Source organism: Mus caroli, chromosome 6 (assembly GCF_900094665.2).
Source record: "Mus caroli chromosome 6, CAROLI_EIJ_v1.1, whole genome shotgun sequence".
NCBI classification, from domain to species: Eukaryota; Metazoa; Chordata; class Mammalia; order Rodentia; family Muridae; genus Mus; species Mus caroli.
In genome coordinates this window covers 146,495,394-146,515,690 of record NC_034575.1, presented here as the reverse complement: position 1 = coordinate 146,515,690, position 20,297 = coordinate 146,495,394, and the positions used below count along the sequence as shown (strand labels likewise).

Sequence of the window (20,297 nt, the reverse complement as noted above, 5' to 3'; positions counted from 1 at the left end):
TTGAAGAAACCAAAATGGTAAATGATGGATCGATAGTATATTCATTTTATTTGCAAATAAATAATTGGGTAATTTGAAGACATCAAAAAGTGAATCTCTACTTCCAATAAACTCTGAGTTCTTGGTGTAACTTTTTTTCTTTTGAGACAAGATCTCTCTGTGTAGCCCTGGCTGTCCTGGAATTCACTATATAAACTAGGCTGGCTTTGAACTCACAGAGATACACCTGCCTCTGCCTCCTGAGTGCTGGGATTAATTCATGTACCACCATGCCATGCTTAGAGTTCTTTTTGTCTTTTGAGACAGTAGCCCAGAGTGACCCTATTAAGTGGCGGATGGCCTTGGAACTCACTTTGTAGACCAGGCTGGTCTCGAACTCAGACATCCGCCTGCCTCTGCCTCCCAAGTGCTGGGATTAAAGGCGTGCTCCACTACTGCCTGGTGATCTTGACTTCTGTTCCTGGGCTGCTTAGGAACCTTCCCTGAAACACAGCTGTGGAGTAGAGTACTAGTGTTTTGGAAATGGAAGCAGAAAACACACAATGCTGTTGATGTGTTGATACTTAGGACTAACGTAGACACATGAAACATTTTCACAATGAGAAATGTCACAGTAAATGTGACCCTGGTGGCATTTTCCTTCCACTAGAAATCATGGAGTGTTTACTGTTGGTTTGTTAGTAAAGTTTTGCTGTTCTTGTCCTTATTTCAAAGAGCATCGTTTAACTGGTCTTTTCTGCTTCTAGCCTCCAGTTTCCAAGTATTCAGTCTTTCTGAGTCTTCAGCTGTTGGGCCCTATGTGTGTGAATGCAGGCTGAGAAGGATTACTGTAACTGGAAAACTAATGTTATGAGTCTTGTTGGACTAGCCTGTACCCAGTTGTCTTGTTTGTTTCTTGTCATAGAATATCTCTGAAGATGTGATTTTTTCTGTGATGTGTTATAAAGACGAGGATGAAGAGCTGTGGCAAGAAGATCCGTATGAATACATAAGGATGAAATTTGGTAATTGAGACAAGTTTTCCCTCAGCACGTCCTGCATATGTAAATACAACTAAACTTATATTTTGAACCAGTTCTGCTCTTCTTGATGAGCTATGAAGTTCTGAAAAGTTCATGTCATTTTGCGCCAAGCTTTGTGCCTCCGGGTGAGGGAGATGAAAGTAGCTTTATTCATCTCTTTCATCAGAGCTAAGGTCTTTGCAGAGTGGTTGGCTACACAGGCTGTGAGGCTGAAATGGTGAGACCACCTCCTCTGTGTTACCACATTGCATGCATATTCTGGGAGAATTTTGGTTCCTGCACATTTGGGAAGCACCTCAGCTTGGTGCATCCCCACCCTCCCACTCCTTTGGACTACATATTCCATCAGGGAATAGGATTTCCCTCATTGGCCTCACTGTATGTGACCCAGTTCCTTTGGGGATCTATTTGGCTTGGATCTTTCTAGAAGCTGTTGAGCTGAGTAGGTTGCTGGTTACAACTCCCCCTTTGTCTGGGTAAAACCAGTTTGCAGATGTTGTTGTGTATCGGAGATATGTGAGAGTGACAATGTTACCATATTTATTTGCTTTGTTTTCTGTTCTTTTTTTCTGTTCTCATTTCTATTTTCTCCTGGTCTTAATTGGCACTAGTCTGCCTTCAATAATGTTGAAATGAAGATTGCCAGATTTGAACTGAGATAGATGTATTGAAGGTACTGTAAGAAAATTGTTTCCCTTCTTGAGTTAGATGTCTTAGGTTCCAAAGTTCAGCATAGAGTCCTGACGGGGCCTACATCGTGGGCTCCTGAGTTACAGAGCTTAGCATGCTCTGATTCCAGGAGGAACGAGGGAAGGAGGAACATTGTTCTTTCTCCATTGTGCCTTGAAAAGTTCTGTGCAGGACTTGCTTTCCTTTCTTCCTGTGTCTGCACCTTTCCCTGTTGGCTTCGACAGAAGAATGAAGACATTCTTCCTTTTTTTTTTTTTTGAATGGGATTTCACTCAGTATGTAGTAGGCTGGTCTCAAACTCCTGGCAGCCTTCCTGACTCAGCTTTCTGAGTGCAGCGTTTATAGGTATTTGCTATCCTACCTGGCAAGGTATGCTGGGGATTGAATTTAAGCCTTTCTGCAGCATGCATGCTAGGTAAGTAAGTAGTCTACACTGAGCTAACCTCCAACCCTAAGGCATTCTTTAGTTAAAAAGTTAACATTTTTTATTTTATTTTTAAAAGATGTGTGTGTGTGTGTGTGTGTGTGTGTGTATGTGCGCACACATGCACACGCACACCATGTATGTGTGGGTACCCAAGGAATCCAGAAGAGTGTTTGATTCCTTAGAACTGCAGTTAGAGTTAGGTGATTGTGAGCTACCTGATGTGAGTGCTGGGGAACTGAACTTGGGTCTTCTGGAAGAGCAGAACATGCTCTTAGCCACTGAGCCATCTCTCCATCCTCATCTTAACCGTTCAGACACCCTCCAGCTCCATCTTAACTACTCAGCCATCTCTCTGGTCTCTTTTTCTTTTGACTTTGTGAGTAAGACTCTTTTGTCTTTCTCAGACTTGCCTTGAACTTGCAGAAATCTAGCTACAGCCTCCTCACCACTGGGATTATATATGTGTACCACTGTGTCCAACTTCTTAACCTAGCATCTGTTTGATTTTTGTAATGTATAGTGTATTTACTTAACTTTAGTAGGCCTAACATTATTTAATTTATTATTTATTTTGGTAAAATGGTATCTCTTTTTAAAGATGACAACTAATAGCTTTGTCATCTTTACACTATGATACAATAATAAAAATAAAGCCCTTTCATGCTTGTTCTCAGCCTTTCTGCTGTCATGGGTATTTACAAATTTCACCAGCTGGGGCTGGAGAGATGGTTCAGCAGTTAAGACCACTCACTGCTTCTCCAGAGGATTCAGGTTTGATTCCCAGCACCCACATGGCAGCTTACAACTGTCTGTAACTCCAATTCCAGGGATTTGAAACCTTCTTGTGGCCTATACCCTTTTACATGAATGGGGTATACAAACATGCATGAAGGCAAAATCTCGCACAGATATAATAATTGTGTTTTACAAGTTGGTCAGAAGAGTATTTGTAACTGAAAAAAAAAAATCACTGGAAAGCTTTTCCCTTAGTCGTTTTCTCCTGGCCTGGTTGAGTGGTTCTTCCAGTCACTTGGTATAGGCATTGTGTTTTCAGATTACCACAGAGGAGAAAATTATTGCATTTATTACTCCTGTCTAATTATATTAATATTAATACTGATGATTACTGTCATACTCTGTAATCAGCTTTGTACCAGTTCCCAAGAATAGTGTTTTTAGATTTGGTAAAACCTGACCTGACCTTTGACTTTGATGTTGTGGAAGCCTGAAGGTGAGTGCTCTCTAAGATCCAGTGGTTTTAGCGGTGAGCAGAATAAGATAACAGTATTGTGAAACTGAGTAAGGAACTGGAGTCCTAGTGTATAAGGTTGTAGTAATCGTGGTAAGCATGGAGTAATCGTGTGCGTGCATGCATGTGCTTGTTTGTATACATGCTTTGGGAGACAAGGTTTCTCTGTGTAGCCCTGACTGTCCTAGAACTCACTTTGTAGACCTGGCTGGCTTCAAACTCAGAGATCCACCCGCCTCTGCTCCTTGAGTATACTGGAATTAAAGGTGTGCACCGCCATCACCGCCACTGGCAAGTTTTCAGATTCTTTTTTTTTTTTTTTAAAGATGTATTTATTTATTGTATGTGAGTACACTGCAGCTGTACAGATGGTTGTGAGCCTTCATGTGGTTGTTGGGAATAGAATTTTAGTACCTCTGCTTGCTTCAGTCAACCCCACTCACTCTGGTCAGCCCCACTCACTCAGTCCCTGCTCGCTCCAGATGCACCAGAAGAGGTCATAAGATCTCATTATGGGTAGTTGTGAGCCACCATGTGGTTGCTGGGATTTGAACTCAGGACCTCTAGAAGAGCAGTTAGTGCTCTTACCCGCTGAGCCATCTCTCCAGCTCGTTTTCAGATTCTTAATGAAACAGCTTGTTGTGAAACTGTGGAAGTGTTTATGGTGTTAAGTAGTATGTAAGTGCTTCAGCATTTGATACATCATCCACTGAGTGCTGTTAAGTGCCAGGTACTCCTTAGAACTCATCCTTGCCGTTTCCTCTGCTTGAAGTTTTGTCTTTAGAGTCCCATGGATGACTTTCTTCCTCACTTACTGGTCACTTCATTCTTGTTACTTAACAGAGAATGGGCCAGCAGGGTTTTCTCTGTGTTAGTCACTGTTTCCTAACCCTTCCACATCTGTGCTCTCAGCCTGCCTGCTGTAGTACATTTGGGTCGTCTCTGTCTCTGCCTTGGAAGCTTCCATATTCGATCTTTGCATCCCTAGAGCCTAGAGCCTGGCACATAGGGTACTCTGAGTAAGTTTTTGTTGTATTTTAATATAGAAGTGAAGCACTTTACCTGTGTTCAGAGAAATAGAATCCTGGGATATACTAGTTTTCTTTCGTCTTTCTCTTGAAAAGTAGCACAAGCTAACTAAACATGCTAACTCATAAATTATGTACGAAAGTCTTGGGGCTTTAGTCTGTAAACCACTGGCCAGGTTTAAAATCTGTATAATGAAGAGTTGTGTTTTTACCAAGATTTATTCTGACATTTTAGATATTTTCGAAGATTATGCTTCTCCTACCACAGCGGCCCAGACCCTCTTGTATACAGCTGCAAAGAAAAGAAAAGAGGTATACAGTTGTTCTTTGTAGTTTAAAACTGAGAGGTAGTTCATATTGATTTGACATCCTAATATGTCCTAATACTTGAAAATATATATCATTATTACTTATAACCTGTCACTTTAAATAGTTTTTGTGGTTGTTCAAGTAAAAGGTTGAAGCATCCTTGATACCTTCTTCTTGAGCTTATAGTTGATGAGTAAAATGCAATAAACTAGTTTTAATTTTGACAATTAAATTCGAAAATGCTCATACTTAGCTCGGTAGTGACAAGATGGAGATTCACACAGATTGAAATAGATTCTTCTCTTTCTTTAGGTATTGCCAAAAATGATGGCGTTCTGTTATCAGATACTAACAGACCCGAACTTTGACCCTAGGAAGAAAGATGGAGCCCTGCATGTGATTGGTTCCCTGGCTGAGATTTTGTTGAAGGTTAAGACTATCAGTTTCTTTTTTTCATGTGGTGGAGGGTATTTGTGTAGTGTATATGTGATAGTGTGTGTATGTTTATGTATATATACATGTGTTTGGAGTCAGGTGTTTTCCTTTATGGCTCCCCATTTTATTTATTTTTATTATTTCTCTTACTTTATGTCTATGGGTATTTGTTTGTGTGTCTGAATACCATATGCATGCCTGGTGCCTCAGGAAGCCAGAAAAAGGTGTCAGATTCCCTGAAGCTGGAGTTACAGAAGGTTATGAGATGCGATGTGGGTACTGGGACTTGAACCTACGTCTTCTGGAAGAGCAGCGGGAGCGCTTAACTGCTGAGTTATCTCTTTAGCTGGTATTTAATTATTTTTAGACAGGTATCTCATTGGCTTGGAACTTACCAGTTGCAAGACTGGCTGGCCATTGAGGTTTGGGGACCTACCTGATGCTGTATGCTCTACTACCCACATGCTTAGGTTTGATGTACCATTGCTTTTGACCCATTTGGAAATCTCAGTTCATGTCTTCACATTGTGTAGCAGATGGCCATTTTCTCAGTTTGTTTGAACTGAGCCATTTTTCCAGCTTAGATTATCAAAATTTAAGTTAATAAAGCTCTGAAGCGCAAGCCAATAAAAGAATGAAAATTATTGGTGACTAATTCTAGTCACCTTCCTATAAATATCCTTTCTTTTGTTATCTATTTTTAAAAATATATTTATTATTCTTTGGGATTAAAAAATTTTTTTTATGTTTTATTTACTTACCTTTAAGTGTGTGTGTATGTCCCTTTGTGTGTGTGTGTCCCACAACACAGGTATGGAGGTCAGAGGACATGTGGGAGTTGGGAGTCAGTTCTCTCCTGTCTCCATGTGGGTCCTAGGGATCAAATCAGATGATCAGGTTTGATGGCAGGCATCTTCATTTGCTGAGCCATCTCACCAGCTCTGTCATCTACTTTCTTAACAAAAAGAAAATTTACTTTTGCAAGTTTGTCATCGTGAAACTGTAGCTCTGTAAGAAAAATCTGAAATGATTTTAGTATAATTTCTTCTGTCTACAAACATCAGTTAATAATATAAGATTGATCTAAGATGCGATTTCTGACTTGTTTTAAAGATGCAGAGTATATATCAAACAATTTTACAAGTCATCATAAGCATACTTTTTGGAAATTATGATATAGTTATTGGCACACTAAAATTGAATTTCTGTTCCTAACAGAAGAGTTTATTCAAGGACCAAATTGAGCTGTTCCTGCAGAATCATGTATTTCCATTATTATTGTCTAACCTGGGATATCTTCGAGCTAGAGTAAGTTTTCCTTATATCTGTTATGAATCTTAAGATCTCTACCTGTAGGGTAGTTTTTAAGTGAATGTGATGATTTGGTGAAAGGCTTTTCATGTGGAACACTGTCACAGAGTGCTGTCATGCCAGTGACTGCCCCTTGACACTCACAGAGTGGTCATCTTGGTGGCTGCCTCCTGACACAGTGATGCATGCCATCCAGTGGCTGCCCCTGACACAGTGATGCATGCCATCCAGTGGCTGCCCCGACACTGCCTCAGAGCACTGCCACCCCAGTTAGTACCCCTTCTTTCCTTGCAGTCCTGCTGGGTGCTGCATGCATTTAGTTCTTTGAAGTTTCACAATGAGCTCAACCTCAGAAATGCAGTAGAATTAGCCAAGAAGAGCCTGATTGAAGACGAGGAGATGCCTGTCAAGGTGGAAGCAGCCCTCGCACTGCAGTCGCTGATCTCCAACCAGGCACAAGGTGATGCCACATGTATCTTTTCTTTTTAAATAAGTAGCCTTAAATAATCTCACTCACTTCCTTCTTTAAAGAAGCAGATTTCTAAGCCAGAGGATCCTAAGTTTAGATTCCTTGCTCCACTTCTGAATTTTATAGGCATTTATTCTGCCCATTTTAGTTCTGTGGATTGTGGTTTCCAGAAAAATTTAGTCAGAAACACTAACTGCTGGGTAGTAGAGTAAGCTGGGCAGTAAGGTACCTGGACCAGCTTTGGTGCTCTCTGACTGACCACATGAAAGTGGGCAGGGCATCCAGCTTCTCTCTGCAGCTTAAAGACTGGCAAGGTTCTAAACCTGTTAGGCCTTCATTTCCTCCTGTCTCAGTTTAAGAAGTTAGATTGGATAGCACCAAGATTCAACTCTAGGGTTCCATGGTGCTACTAGTTCAGAAAGTAGCAGGTAATATTTCCAGTGTGCAGTGACACAGTTTGTTGGATTGTTCACAAAGATGTTCTATTCAAGGTCCAAATAACCTTTGCAGGTAAGTTTAGCTTTATGCTATGTCCTGTTTTAGCAGGAAGATTGGATGAGGTGTAAAGATCTTCTGAGGAGGGTAGGTAAAGATTGGGCAGGGCAGTGATGGTTCTCTTCACTGTGGACCATAGTCTCTGTGGGCAAGGGTTTTCAACTTGTCATCTGGATCCACAGTCAGGCTCATGACACAGCATTTGTGCAATTAGAGTGTCTCATAGGATGTAGAACTTTTGGCCTTCGAGTTGGGAGAATTATTCCTTAGGCAGAACATCACAGCCTGATGCTGTATGACTCCAGAAGGTTATTTAATATGGCTTTGTAGCTTGCTCACCACAGCACAGCAACGTCTAGAGCCTTATCTTGGTGTTACCATGTCTGAGTGATGAGCTCTTGCTGATTTCATCTATCTGACTGCATTAGCCAAGGAGCACATGAAACCGTACGTGAGATTCATCATGCAGGAGCTGCTGCATATCGTCAGAGAGACGGAGAATGACGATGTTACCAATGTCATCCAGAAGCTCATATGTGAGTACAGTCAGGATGTGGCCTCCATCGCTGTCGACACAACCCAGCACTTGGTAAGTGATGGCTGGCTTCTGCTGGAGAGATGTGATTCCTTACAGAAACCTGCTATGTACAGAATGGCTGACTCAAGGGTGCCACATCACTGAAAAACTCATTCCAACATGGGTAACCGACCATGAAAGCTGCATCCCTGGAGCTCCCTGCATAATGTTGAAGCAACTCACTCTCCCCCTGCACTTGTTGTCTTTATAATTTGGAGAGGAGCCTTGTGAATCTTATGAACTTGCTGAATTCCCTTCTAAGAGCCTTGTAATTTTTGTTTACTTCTGAAGTCTTATAAGTGTTCCTCTTCCTTTCACTCCCTTCAGGAAGAAATAGCTACATAGCAGGAGTAAGAATGAGCTAAGTGTATATTAGTTTGGTAAAGAGCCCTTAATGAGGGCTGGAGATAATGGTTCAGTGGTTAAGAGCTCTTGCTACTCTTCCAGAGGATCAGGGTTCAATTCCTAGCACCTACTCAGCAGCTCACAACTGTCTGTAATTCCAGTTCCAGGGGCTCTGGTACCTTCTGACCCCCGTGAGCATCAGCCATGTGTGTGGTGCACAGATATATTTGGAGGCAAAACACATATACACATTAAAAAAAAGAAAAGCTCCCAGGAGTTCAAACAACCAACAACCTCCCCTCCCAATAAGTTAAACTCCAGAATTTGGAGTTGAGTTTTATTTGTAAACAAAATATTAATATGACAGTATTTGATCATTCAGATATTCCTAAGGCTGGACTGATTAGCCTTAAATTAACCCCATTCAGGATAGTTCCTTTTATCTGTAAATCCTGAAATGCCATAATGACACTCTTTTTGTTTTGTTTTGTTTTGGTTTGTTTTTTGTTTGTTTTCGAGGCAGGGTTTCTCTGTATAGCCCTGGCTGTCCTGGAACTCACTTTGTAGACCAGGCTGGCCTCAAACTCAGAAATCCACCTGCCTCTGCCTCCCTTGTGCTGGGACTAAAGGCGTGTGCCACCACACCCAGCCATAATGACACTCTTAACATGAGCACTTGGAATTGGAATCTCATTTTCCTTCTATACATAGGGCGTATGTGTGTGTGTGTGTGTGTGTGTGTGTGTGTGTGTGTGAGAGAGAGAGAGAGAGAGAGAGAGAGAGAGAGAGAGAGAGAGAGAGAGAAAACAACTCTATGGGGTTAGTTTTCTTCATCCAAACTTATGTGTGTTCTGGGGATTGAACTCCTGTTGCCAAGCTTATGTGGCAAGTGCTTTTACCACAGTGCCATCTTGCCAGCCCAGGAGAATAGTTTATTGCTGTTGTTGCCTCTTTGGTATTTTCTTTCTTTTTTTTTTTTTAATGTAACCCACCTTTTGTACTTCCTGATGTAGATATCAGACTGGAACTGAATCCTGCCTGTATACCCTTTCTTCTATTTTTGTCTGTGTCTAGGTTTTTGTTTTTTATAATTTTCTGAGTGATCTTTGCTTTCATTTTCTAAATATTCTGTCACATTTTTCTTTTTAGAAACACTTGTTTTCAGTGTTTCTAGATTTCAGTTTTATTCGCCTAAAGATAATTAACAGTTAAATAAATATTAGCTATTGGTTAAATTACTTAATAAGTGTTTCATGTATGTGACTACAATGGATACAAAAGGGTGGTTATACTTAAAGCATGCCGGGATCCGTCATTGCAAGAAAAAAGGTGATTCGATCAACAAAGTGCAGAACTTAGTGTCTGAGAAATGCTAGCATTTGGGTGTACAGTGCCTACTCCTTTGGCATGGTAGCAAATATAATATAATGTATATAATATTATTACATGTATTATGATGTAATGTTCACAGGCCGAGATATTTGGTAAAGTTCTTCAGAGTGATGAGTATGAAGAAATTGAAGACAAAACTGTCATGGCCATGGGGATTTTACACACCATCGACACTATCTTAACAGTTGTGGAAGATCATCCAGAGGTGGGTGGGCACCTTGTGTTTTATTAGAATGGTTATATTAACTGAAATTTATGTGACCAATGGTTATGAATTCTTGTCTTTTTAATTTATTATTTGTATGTGTGTGTACATGCCACATTTACGTATTTGTGTGTGTATATCAAACGTGTGTGCATATACGTATGGGCTTTCCTCAGAAGAGGACATCAGATCTCCTGGAACTAGAGTTATAGGCAGTTGTGGGCTGCTTAACATGGGTGCTGGGATATGAACCCAGGTCCTCTGAAAAAGCTGCAAGCACTCTTAACCACTGAACTATTTCTCCAGCACTATGAGCAGTGATCCTACCTGCTGACCCGTCTCACCATTCCAGTCTTGGTATTAAAGATTTATTTTTCATTATATTGGTAAGTTTTAAAAATTGTCCTCGTTTCAGCATTTACGCAGGAAGACTACAAGTCCCTGGCCAGCCTGGGCTAGGTAGTGAAAGCCTTTTTCCAAACACACAAGCAAATAAGTTGCTCTCAAATTTTAAAGTAATGTATTAAGATAATTGAGCTAGGAAATTGCACATTTATTGAAAGTCAAGAGTATTAGCCTTTGCACTAATCTGAGTTCAGGTCATCATATCTACTGTGTGCCAGGCTAGGTTTCTGTGAATTGCTTTTTGAATAGAACAAGGGTCTTGACTTCTAGGACCCACAGTCTAATCTTAGTGGAGAAGGATGGAGCTTTCAGTTACAGTGGCCAGTATTAGTAAAGGAACATAGTTGTAATGTAAGAGGTGCAGTAAGACTGGAGAGGAGTAAGCAAAAACTTGAAGACATCCAACTCTCAGAGGAACACTAAGGTAAAATAGAATTAAATTTTTGAGACAAGGTCTTCAGACACCCAGGTTGGCCCCAGATTTGCTCTGTAACCAGGGCTGGCCTTGATGAGGTGATTGGCCTTCTTACTAAGAGGTAAGGCTAGGAGTAAACTCTGGCCAGGAGTCAACTGCTGAGGCTCAGGAACAAGAGTTTAGATGCTGTATTCAGTACTTAGCTGGTTCAAGGATGTTAATAGGTAGTAAAGTCTCTTTGCAAAGGCAGAAGTGAGGGTCAGGAGGCTGAAGGCTATTGTACCTGGTCACAAATGGTCTGGCTAAATTTGCATTGGGCCATTCTTGTCACATGTTAGCTTTCCTGATGAAAACCCAGAGTTCTCCTTCCCACGTGGAACATGGCCTTTCCTTAAAGAAAATTAGCCATGTGCTTATTGTGCCTGTGAGCACAGACTCCTATGTTTAGTAGTGACAGATTTGCTCAGTTAAGTGAGGGTTTGGGAAGCAGGTATCAGTTACACTGCTGTTAGCCATGTGACTGCAGATTCATCTGTGTTTGTCAGGCACCCATGGGGCTTGCTGAAGTAGTGCAGTGTTACTCTGCCGGTCCTTCCTGTACCTAAGACCTTTAAGTGGATCTTTAATTTTCATATTCAATATTTTATTTTTGTGTTTTCATGTTGAAACTCTGGTCTTTAGTAACCAGTGAGTTAGACCAAAGTGACTTAGAGTAGCTATACTTAAGCCAATAATACTTTCACCTTTATTTTTAATTTCACAATACCTTAGAAATCATTGAATTCAGTTTTCCCAAGTATGGGTATTGTGAAGAGAGAAAATTGCATAATTTTGAAAATGAAAGCATTTTGCATTTTTGAATTTGATATTCTTTTTTAAACTTCATGTAGTTTTGAACCTTCTGGGTATTGTGAAGAGAGAAAACTGCATAAATTTGAAAATGAAAGCATCTTGCAATTTTGAATTTGTTATTAATTTTTTAAAAACTTCATGTAGTGTTCAACCTTCAAAGTTACCATACTTAGCAAAGGAGGCATGAGTTAAGGTTGAGGCATACTTAGCAAATCACATCTGGCTTCATACCTACAGATGAAAATGTAAAGCCTTCTGCATAATTAGAAGCAAAACCAGCAGTAATTTGCTGATCACCTGTTCTTTTCACAGATTAAAAATAATTTTAAGAGCCGGGCGTGGTGGCGCACGCCTTTAATCCCAGCACTCGGGAGGCAGAGGCAGGCGGATTTCTGAGTTCGAGGCCAGCCTGGTCTACAAAGTGAGCTCCAGGATAGCCAGAGCTATAAAGAGAAACCCTGTCTCGAAAAACAAAAAACAAAACAAACAAAACAAAACAAAACAAAATTTTAAAAAGTATTTCTTTTTTGAGATTATCATATAAGCACACCATTTCTCTCTTCCTTCTCCTCCCTGCAAACCCTCCTACTCCTTTTGCCCTTTTTCAAATTCATGGCCTCTTTTTTCATTAGTTGTTACATACATATATGTGTATTTTAGTTATAGGTACGTGTGTGTGTGTGTGTGTGTGTGTGCATGCTCTTGGAAGGTGCATTATACTCAGGGGCTGCAGTTACTACAGGAAGTTGTGCACTGCCCAGCGTCTATGTTGTTGAAATTTTTAATCCTGACCCAGGGTTTATACATCACCTTTGATCATTCAGTTTCTGGATAAAAGACACATACAAAACCTTTATATTTATAATAAGCCTTAAACAGCACAAGATCTGGGCAGATATCTACCCTCCTTGCTATTAGAATCTAGTTTGCTATCAATAACCTCAAGTTATTATTTACAGTGTTTCATCTGGGCTGCTCTTAACTCCAATTGGCTAGTCCTTAGGGCCATGTTCTATTGACTCCTAACCCATGACATCTTCCTCCTCCTCCTTCACCTTCTTCTCCCTGTCATGGTCCACCCAACCTCCCAAAGCCCAGGAATCCTAAACCACATCTATGTCTCTTCTGCCCAGCTATTGACTGTTGGCATCTTTATTTACCAGTCAGGAATAACTTGAGGTCACATAGCATCACTTGGTTCTATGTGTGTATGGACTCCAGGTCTTCCCCCCAACACCCCTTCCCCACACTTACAGCAAGACCAAACCTCAACACATCTGTCCTGTGAACAGAACTGGGCTCTAATATACTACTCTCTGCTCAGACATCTCTCCTGCTTATTCCTTAACTTTGAACTTCCTCTTAGTAAAAGTAAATTCTGGAAGTCATACTTCTTTCAAATAAAAACACACCTGTGGTTACTTAGAAAGGACAAAACTTGGAACTCTAAAATGGTACCCAAGTAGGTTTATTTTTATCTGCTATTTTAAGGATATTGGAAGATTCTAGATTTTTAATTATTTGAACTTCAAAATAGCAGTTTAGCATATAGCAAGTTATCAAACTGTACCCTAAAAATTATAATATTATAAATGGGCTGGAGAGATGGCTCAGCGGTTGAGAGACTGGCTGTTCTTCCAGAGGTCCTGAGTTCAATTCCCAGTGATCACATGGTTGCTCATAGCCATCTATAATGAGATCTGGTGTCCTCTTCTGGCCTGTAGGTGTATATGCAGGCAGAATAGTGTATACATAATAAATAAATAAATAAATAAATAAATCTAAAAACAAAACAGAACAAACACTGAAAAAAGTCCACAAGTAAAATTAAAATTGAATATTAGAATATGCTCTAAGATTGAATTGTACATTTACACAAAAGTATATCTCACCAGTGATTTTCAACTTTCTTTTGATTTTTAACTTTTATTCATTTAAAATATAATTGATACAATAACCAAGCATAGTGGCATATAGTTTTAATCCCAGCATTTTGAAGCCAGAGGCAGGTAGATCTCTGTGAGTTCAAGGCAAACCTGATCTACAGAGTGATTTCAGCCAGAGCCACACAGTGAGACCCTGTCTTAGGAAAAAAAAAAGTCTGATAGAGCAGCTGGTCATGGTGGTGCATGCTTTTAATCACAGCCATTCAGAAGACAAGTCAGGAAGGTGAATTTCTATGATTTGAGGCCAACCTGCTATACTGTAGTATATCTACTATGTAGTGAGTTCCAGGTCAGCCAGGACTATACAGTGACACTGGGCATGGGTATATGCATATGTTGAGTATTTAATAATCGAAAAGTTCTGAGAAGATATTTAGTTAAACTCTGAACCTTACTCAGTTACTCCAGTCATAAAATCTCTTCTCAGAAATTATAGTTTTCTTTTGTAATCTCTCTGAGATCTTTCTATTGCCAAGCTAGCAAAAGGTGAGTTCACGTATTTGCCTTTCATGAAGATGATAATATATTTTGCTGAAATCTCTTCCCTGGCGGAGTGTGAACAATATTTGCTTTCTTCCATCTAAGGTCTCAGTGACTAACCAGAGTTTGAGTCTACCACAGTTACCCTGGAGAATGATTGAGTTTATTGAGCTTACTTAGGTTGTGGGTGAACCCAAAGCAGGTTCACTGGAATGTCTTCATTCAGCGTGGGTATTGGCTTCCTCATAGATGGAGACACCCCCTTCAGTTACCCCTCCTCTACCTCAGCCTGTGTACTCTAGCCCCTTTCCAAAGCCTATGGTTTTAATAGAATTCTCTTGTATGTGTATCACATTTACATGGCCAATCCCTAGTGAGTAGATACTGACATTCCCTGTTAAATGAATATTTGTTCGTTAGTGTCACGATACTATTACATTGAATGGCCTTTTATAAGCCTTGTCACAGGAGTGGGAAGTGTCTATGAGCCAATTCCTTGAGGGGATGTTGGCTGAGATTACATACGAGTGTGTACTTCCAAGATCAGAACACTTGTCTTTCCTACCCAACACTTCTGACACAGCCTTAGCTGTCGTATTCAGTCTGTAATCTCTCTTCATGAGCTGGAGGCTTGTTTGTTTTTTATAGGCTTTACCTGTTTTTCTGTTAGATTTCATGTATAAGGGGAATCTAGCATTTGTAATGCCACTTGACAGTATTTCAGTCCATTTGTCATTTGTCTTGATCTGCTCATGTTCTTGTGCAGGAATACTTGATAATTTTTACAGTCAGGTGCTTCAGTGTCTTAAGTTCTTGTTTTGGTTGTGACTTTCTTTAACTCCTTATGGTTGTACAAGGATTCTTGTACTTTTTCTGGTATTTTTTTATGTTATGTTTTTTTTACATAGAAATCTTTGGATTTCTAAATCTAAGGAATTTATTTGGTATAGAATGTGAGGTATGGAGGTATCTAATTCTGATTTTCCATTGGTTTAACTTGCATCGCTATCTCTTGTCAAATTTCAGAACTTCCCAGTATTTTTATATTTACTTTTCCCATGAAGATTACAACTTCCACTCTCAAAAAATATATTGTGCTTATTTAGTTGGGATGACACTAATTTACCTGTTAACTTCAGAGTGAGTTCACAATGAATTTCAGACTCTTTAAAATTTATCTTTAGATTATACAGCAGTTGGAGAACATCTGCCTACGAATCATTGATCTTGTTTTACAGAAGCACGTTATTGGTAAGTTCAGAGGTTGGAGAGAAGGTAAACTGAGATTTTTTTTTTTTTTCCAATTTGATGAACTGAAAGTGTAACCTTTATCCTTTTAAACTTAGTGAGGGAGACAGTTTTGAGAAAGGGGAACTCGCTTTCTTTAAACTTAAAGCTCAGCTTTCTGATAATAGGTATATTTTAATTCAGCAGTTAACTCTTAATGTGTGCAGTGAAGAATTTCTGGTTTTAGAAAATTTAAAGGCTGGAGAATGCAATATTTACATTTTACGAGATGAACTGGGGTTATAGGCCATAGTTCAGTTGGTAGAATGCTTGCATGCTATGCAGGAATCCCTGGGTTTGTTCTCAACACCACATACGCTGACATGGGTAGGACAGCTCTTGGGATGTGGAGGCAAGAAGAGTAGAAGTTCAAGGTTAACCATCTTTGGCTACATGGTTTGAGGCCAGCCTGAGCTACTTGAGACCAAACAGGGGGGTTAGGGAGGAAGAAGAGAGGGAGAGAGGGAGAAGGAAAAAAAAGGGGAGAAAGGAGGGAAGGAGAGGAAGATGGGGAGAGGGAAAGAGAGGAACTGGGTGAAATTGCTTTAGTCTGGGACGTAGAAAGCTGTGTTTTACTGAGAGTAATAATAGGGTGTGTGAATACAGAACATTTCTTTGGGCCTCTTCACTTATACCTTAGGTATAAAGTATTCTGAGGTAAACCGAAGAATACTGCTCAAACTGTAAGTTCTATAACTTGGAGAAAATGCTATATATTTTATAGCTGTTGATAAAACTAAAAATATGGTAGTAATATATATATATCCCTGCATCATTAAGCTCTCCAAGAATATTACTAATTGTTTATAAGTCTTAAGTCTATATAATAGAGGCATGCTAATATAGTTCTCTTATAAATTTGTAGTATAATCTTATGGGTAGAAGCTATTTTATGTTATAAAATAGACATTTGATTTTTGTTGTTGTTGTTGTTTTTGTTTTGTTTTTGCTTTTTGTTTTTTTGAGATGGGAATCTCATTATGTAGCTCTGGCTGTCCTGGAACTCACTATATAGACTAGGTTGACCTCAAACTCACAGAGAGCTGCCTGCCTCTTCCTCTCAAGTGCTGAGATTAAAGGCATGCACCACTCTGCCTCAGCTGAAATTTGAATTTTCTCCCTAGGATTTCAGTTTACCTTGGCTAGCCTGGACCTTGCTATGTAGACCAGGCTGGCTTTGAACTTAGGGATCTGCCTGCCTTTGCCTACAGAGTGCTGGAATTAAAGGCATGTGCCACTACACATATCCTAAAATAGAAATTTTAAATACTTTTCAGCGCAGATTGTTGTCTTTGTTGATTACGGGGTAGATCCCAGTAAGAGCTGAAGGTAGCCTCTCTGGCTGATGCCACTGAGGAAGGGGTACAGGGAAGCATCTGACACATGGGAGGGATGTGTTTGAGTCCTCTGTGTGGTCCCCTGTAATCTTGCTGTTTCCTTGCATTCTAACTAGAGGTTTTTCTCTTCTAGAATTCTATGAGGAAATCCTTTCCCTGGCATACAATTTAACCTGCCATGCCATCTCCCCGCAGATGTGGCAGCTCCTGGGCATTTTATATGAAGTTTTCCAGCAGGATTGCTTCGAGTACTTTACAGGCATGCATTGACCGTATAACAGTTTTTCTTTCTTTCTGGATGTACTTCCCTTAACGATTGATGATTCAGTACTAATCAGATGTTTTCATTTTATCGTCAAGGAAAGGGTGGGGGTGATTTTAGTAGTGTTTCAGCCCTTTGACCGGCAGAGGAGGTGGGCAACATGTCTTGTTTCATATGTTAGCTTGCAACCAGAGCATGTGTTCATATATAAACCGAGTAAATACTTTCTGAATACAGCTATGTCCTAAGCACTGTCATCAGCCCAGCCATCCAGCAGTGAGTGGCTGCAGCCCTTCTGTAGTTTGCATTCTAGCAGGAGGGGAAGTACAAGGGTGCTTTAAGCCCAATCAGCGAGGCCCTGACTGTATGTTGGGTAGTGCTGAGTGCAGTGGGAGTGGGGACAGGCAAAGGTCAGAAGTGTTATTCTGATAAAGAGTGAGCATTTTAACCTTCCTAGTCTGCATTGTCTTCAGGCATAAATAGAGCAGGTATATCATGACCTTTCCTAGCGTTTGTGGTTGCTAAGGGAGACAGTATTTGAGTGCTACGGAGCTGTGGTTCCAGTGGGGATCATTCATTTCTGCACCTGTTGCACACGTCTCAATGAGATTCTGGATCTCTTCCCAGACATGATGCCTCTCCTGCATAATTACGTGACAGTAGATACCAACGCTCTGCTGTCAAATCCAAAGCATTTAGAAGTCTTGTTCACAATGTGCAGGAAGGTAAGTGTATCCTGTCAGTTGTCATATGATTCTTCACAGTGTTTAGTTTATATTGCTTTACCTGAATAGATTTGTCAATTTCATTTTAAAAATGAGTTTGTGATTATTGTGAAAGTTTCAGAGTATGTATTGCATTTATGTCACTTCGATATCTATGAACTCTGAAATTTTCTAAGTTAATACAATCATCTCTCAGTGTCCATAGAGACCAGTCTAAGACCCCTGTGGACATCAGGCTTCATGAGCCCCCTGGTCCCATAACTAAGTATGGTCTTTGCCCATAGCCCTTGTACATCTCCGCATGCACTTTAACTCACTTTCGTAATGCCTGATATAGTATAATGTCATATAAGTAGTTGTTAAACCATGTAGGTCAGGGAATAACAACAAGAGGAAGAACCTGTACACATTCAGTACAGGTCCAGGTCTTAAACAACATTTGGCTCATGGTTGGCTGAATCCATGGTGAAGAACTTTGCGATATGGAGGTTTTCTACTCTTCTTTCCCTTTTTTTCTTTCCAAAATATGAACTTGTGGGTGCCAGAAAAATGGCTCAGTGGTTAAGAGCACTTGTTGCTCTTGCAGAGGACCCAGGTTCAGTTCTCAGCACCCACATGGTGGCTCATAACCGTTTGTGAGTTCAGTTTTAGGGGTTTTGGATACCTTCCTCTGGCCTCTGTGGGCACCAGGCATGAACATGGAGACAAGACACACACATAAAATTAAATAAATCTAAAAAGAAAATTTAAAAGCACGAGCTTGTTAGTAATTAAAGTGCTAGAAAAACTAACCATACAGATAGCCAGTCTATGACAGAATGGCACCAGTCATTTAGCTTTTAATTGAATGTATATTGGAAGCCACCTATGTACCTAGGTATAGGTAATCTGAGCACAAGCAACATAAACAATGAAGAGAGTTACAAAAGCAACACTTAGTTTAGTACGTGGTGGTTCATGGATGTATTTATGCACAGCCATGGTTGTTCACTGTGTTAACCACTATTTGGTTATACCTTAGATTTTTTTTTTTTGATGACTAAGTCATGTTTACCTCCTTCAGGGAAGTGTGTATGTATGTGTGTGTGTGTGTGTGTGTGTGTGAACTTGTAATGCATCAAGCTGGCAGGCAAACTGTGGAAAGCTCAAATAGCTAGAAACCAAAAAATTAGGCCAAGGTGTTGGGGGCAGGAAATAGCTATAGTGCAGCCATGATTCTCATTAGCAGGGAGCTGAGTCAGGGGGCTGGTAAGAGCTCTAAACTGGTAAACTGGTATCTCACCATCAGTCTTCAGGCCTCAACGCTCAGTTATAGGGACAAGGGGGAAAGAAAGCTGCTGCATAGAGCAGTTGTGTGTGTCCCCTCAGCAACTCAGTGTTCTGTACAACAGACAGAAGGCTGTGTTCACAGCAATTTTCTTATCAAGTAGGTGACATATATTTCATTTTCTTAGTTTTAATACTAGTTCATATTTATTAAGTTATTGCAGTATACCAGATATTTCCTGTGTATTTTAAAAACATTTATTTTTAATTGTATGTGTGTGCACTAACTCTACCTCCCAGAGATTCCTTCTCTTCTTGACTAGTGTCTTGTGTCGTATTTACCGTCACTCCTGCTTCTAAGAATGTTTATATATCATTTCCTCCTCCCCCAATACAATGAGTTTTCTTAGGATTGTCTACAGGAGTACTGACTACACCTCTGAAGATAGTATCTCTTTCTTAGCAACTGTTAAGAGCTTTTTCGAGTATCTCACCATATTTAATGCTCAAGGCATTAGGGAGCCCCACTTTTATCCCTGGACCTGCTGCTTAGTGAATTGTTCCAGGTCTCAGAGCTCCTGTGTTGGAACCATGCTTGAACTCAGGTGTGCGGCTCCACAGTCCACCTGTAAATTACAAGATATGCCTTGTTTTGTTGCCTTTTCGCAAAGAAAGATCTGCCTGCTTCTGTCTCCCAGCGCTGGGATTAAAGGTGTGCGCCACCACACCCATCCAGAAAGTTGATTTTCTAAAATCAGTGATCCCTACTCAATGTGATGGCAAGGCCTTTAATCTCAGCACTCGAAAGGCAGACAGGTAGACTTCTCTGAGCCTGTTGCCTAGTGGTTCACACAGTGAGTTCTAGGCCAGCAAGGGCTACATAGAGATCCTGTGACTGCCAAACTGGTTTCTGTGACTGAATTTACAGTGTTTGCTTCCTGTGGTGTCATCGACTTCCCTGTGGCACTCATGCTGAGCTAACTTGTCTCTCTAGGTACTGTGTGGAGAGGCGGGAGAAGATGCCGAGTGCTATGCTGCAAAACTCTTGGAAGTCATCATTCTTCAGTGCAAAGGAAGGGGAATTGACCAGGTGATGCATGTCAGAAAAGCATCCTCCTGGACATTTACATAAAAAATGCCCATGCTTGATTGATACTCTACTTATGTTTTGATGGAAAGTTGAAAAGGCAGCCAGAGTTTGTGCTTGCTGGCACAAATCCTATTTGAATAATAGAAAAAAATGACTCAGAAACATTCACAACAATAATAGCAATAACAGAGAAACAAATAGGAGCATGTGTAATGGAGATCATTATGTGACTCACAAAGTAAAAATTGCATTTTAGATCCTGTTCTGAGCAGTTAAAA

The 20,297-nt window shown here is 40.2% G+C and overlaps 1 protein-coding gene across 3 annotated transcripts in view; it reads left to right on the top strand.

Moving 5' to 3' along the window:
• The window catches only part of Ipo8 (importin 8), a 62,131-nt gene that overhangs the window by 26,156 nt on the left and 15,678 nt on the right, over nt 1–20,297 (top strand). For all 3 annotated transcript variants that reach the window (XM_021164776.2, XM_021164775.2, XM_029478481.1), the window contains exons 10-20: nt 905–1,004; nt 4,652–4,728; nt 5,038–5,154; nt 6,379–6,468; nt 6,766–6,931; nt 7,864–8,024; nt 9,829–9,954; nt 15,237–15,303; nt 16,810–16,935; nt 17,566–17,663; nt 19,924–20,019. In XM_021164776.2, coding sequence (XP_021020435.1) covers nt 905–1,004; nt 4,652–4,728; nt 5,038–5,154; nt 6,379–6,468; nt 6,766–6,931; nt 7,864–8,024; nt 9,829–9,954; nt 15,237–15,303; nt 16,810–16,935; nt 17,566–17,663; nt 19,924–20,019 — 1,224 coding nt within the window. The remainder of the gene's footprint in view (nt 1–904; nt 1,005–4,651; nt 4,729–5,037; nt 5,155–6,378; nt 6,469–6,765; nt 6,932–7,863; nt 8,025–9,828; nt 9,955–15,236; nt 15,304–16,809; nt 16,936–17,565; nt 17,664–19,923; nt 20,020–20,297) is intronic.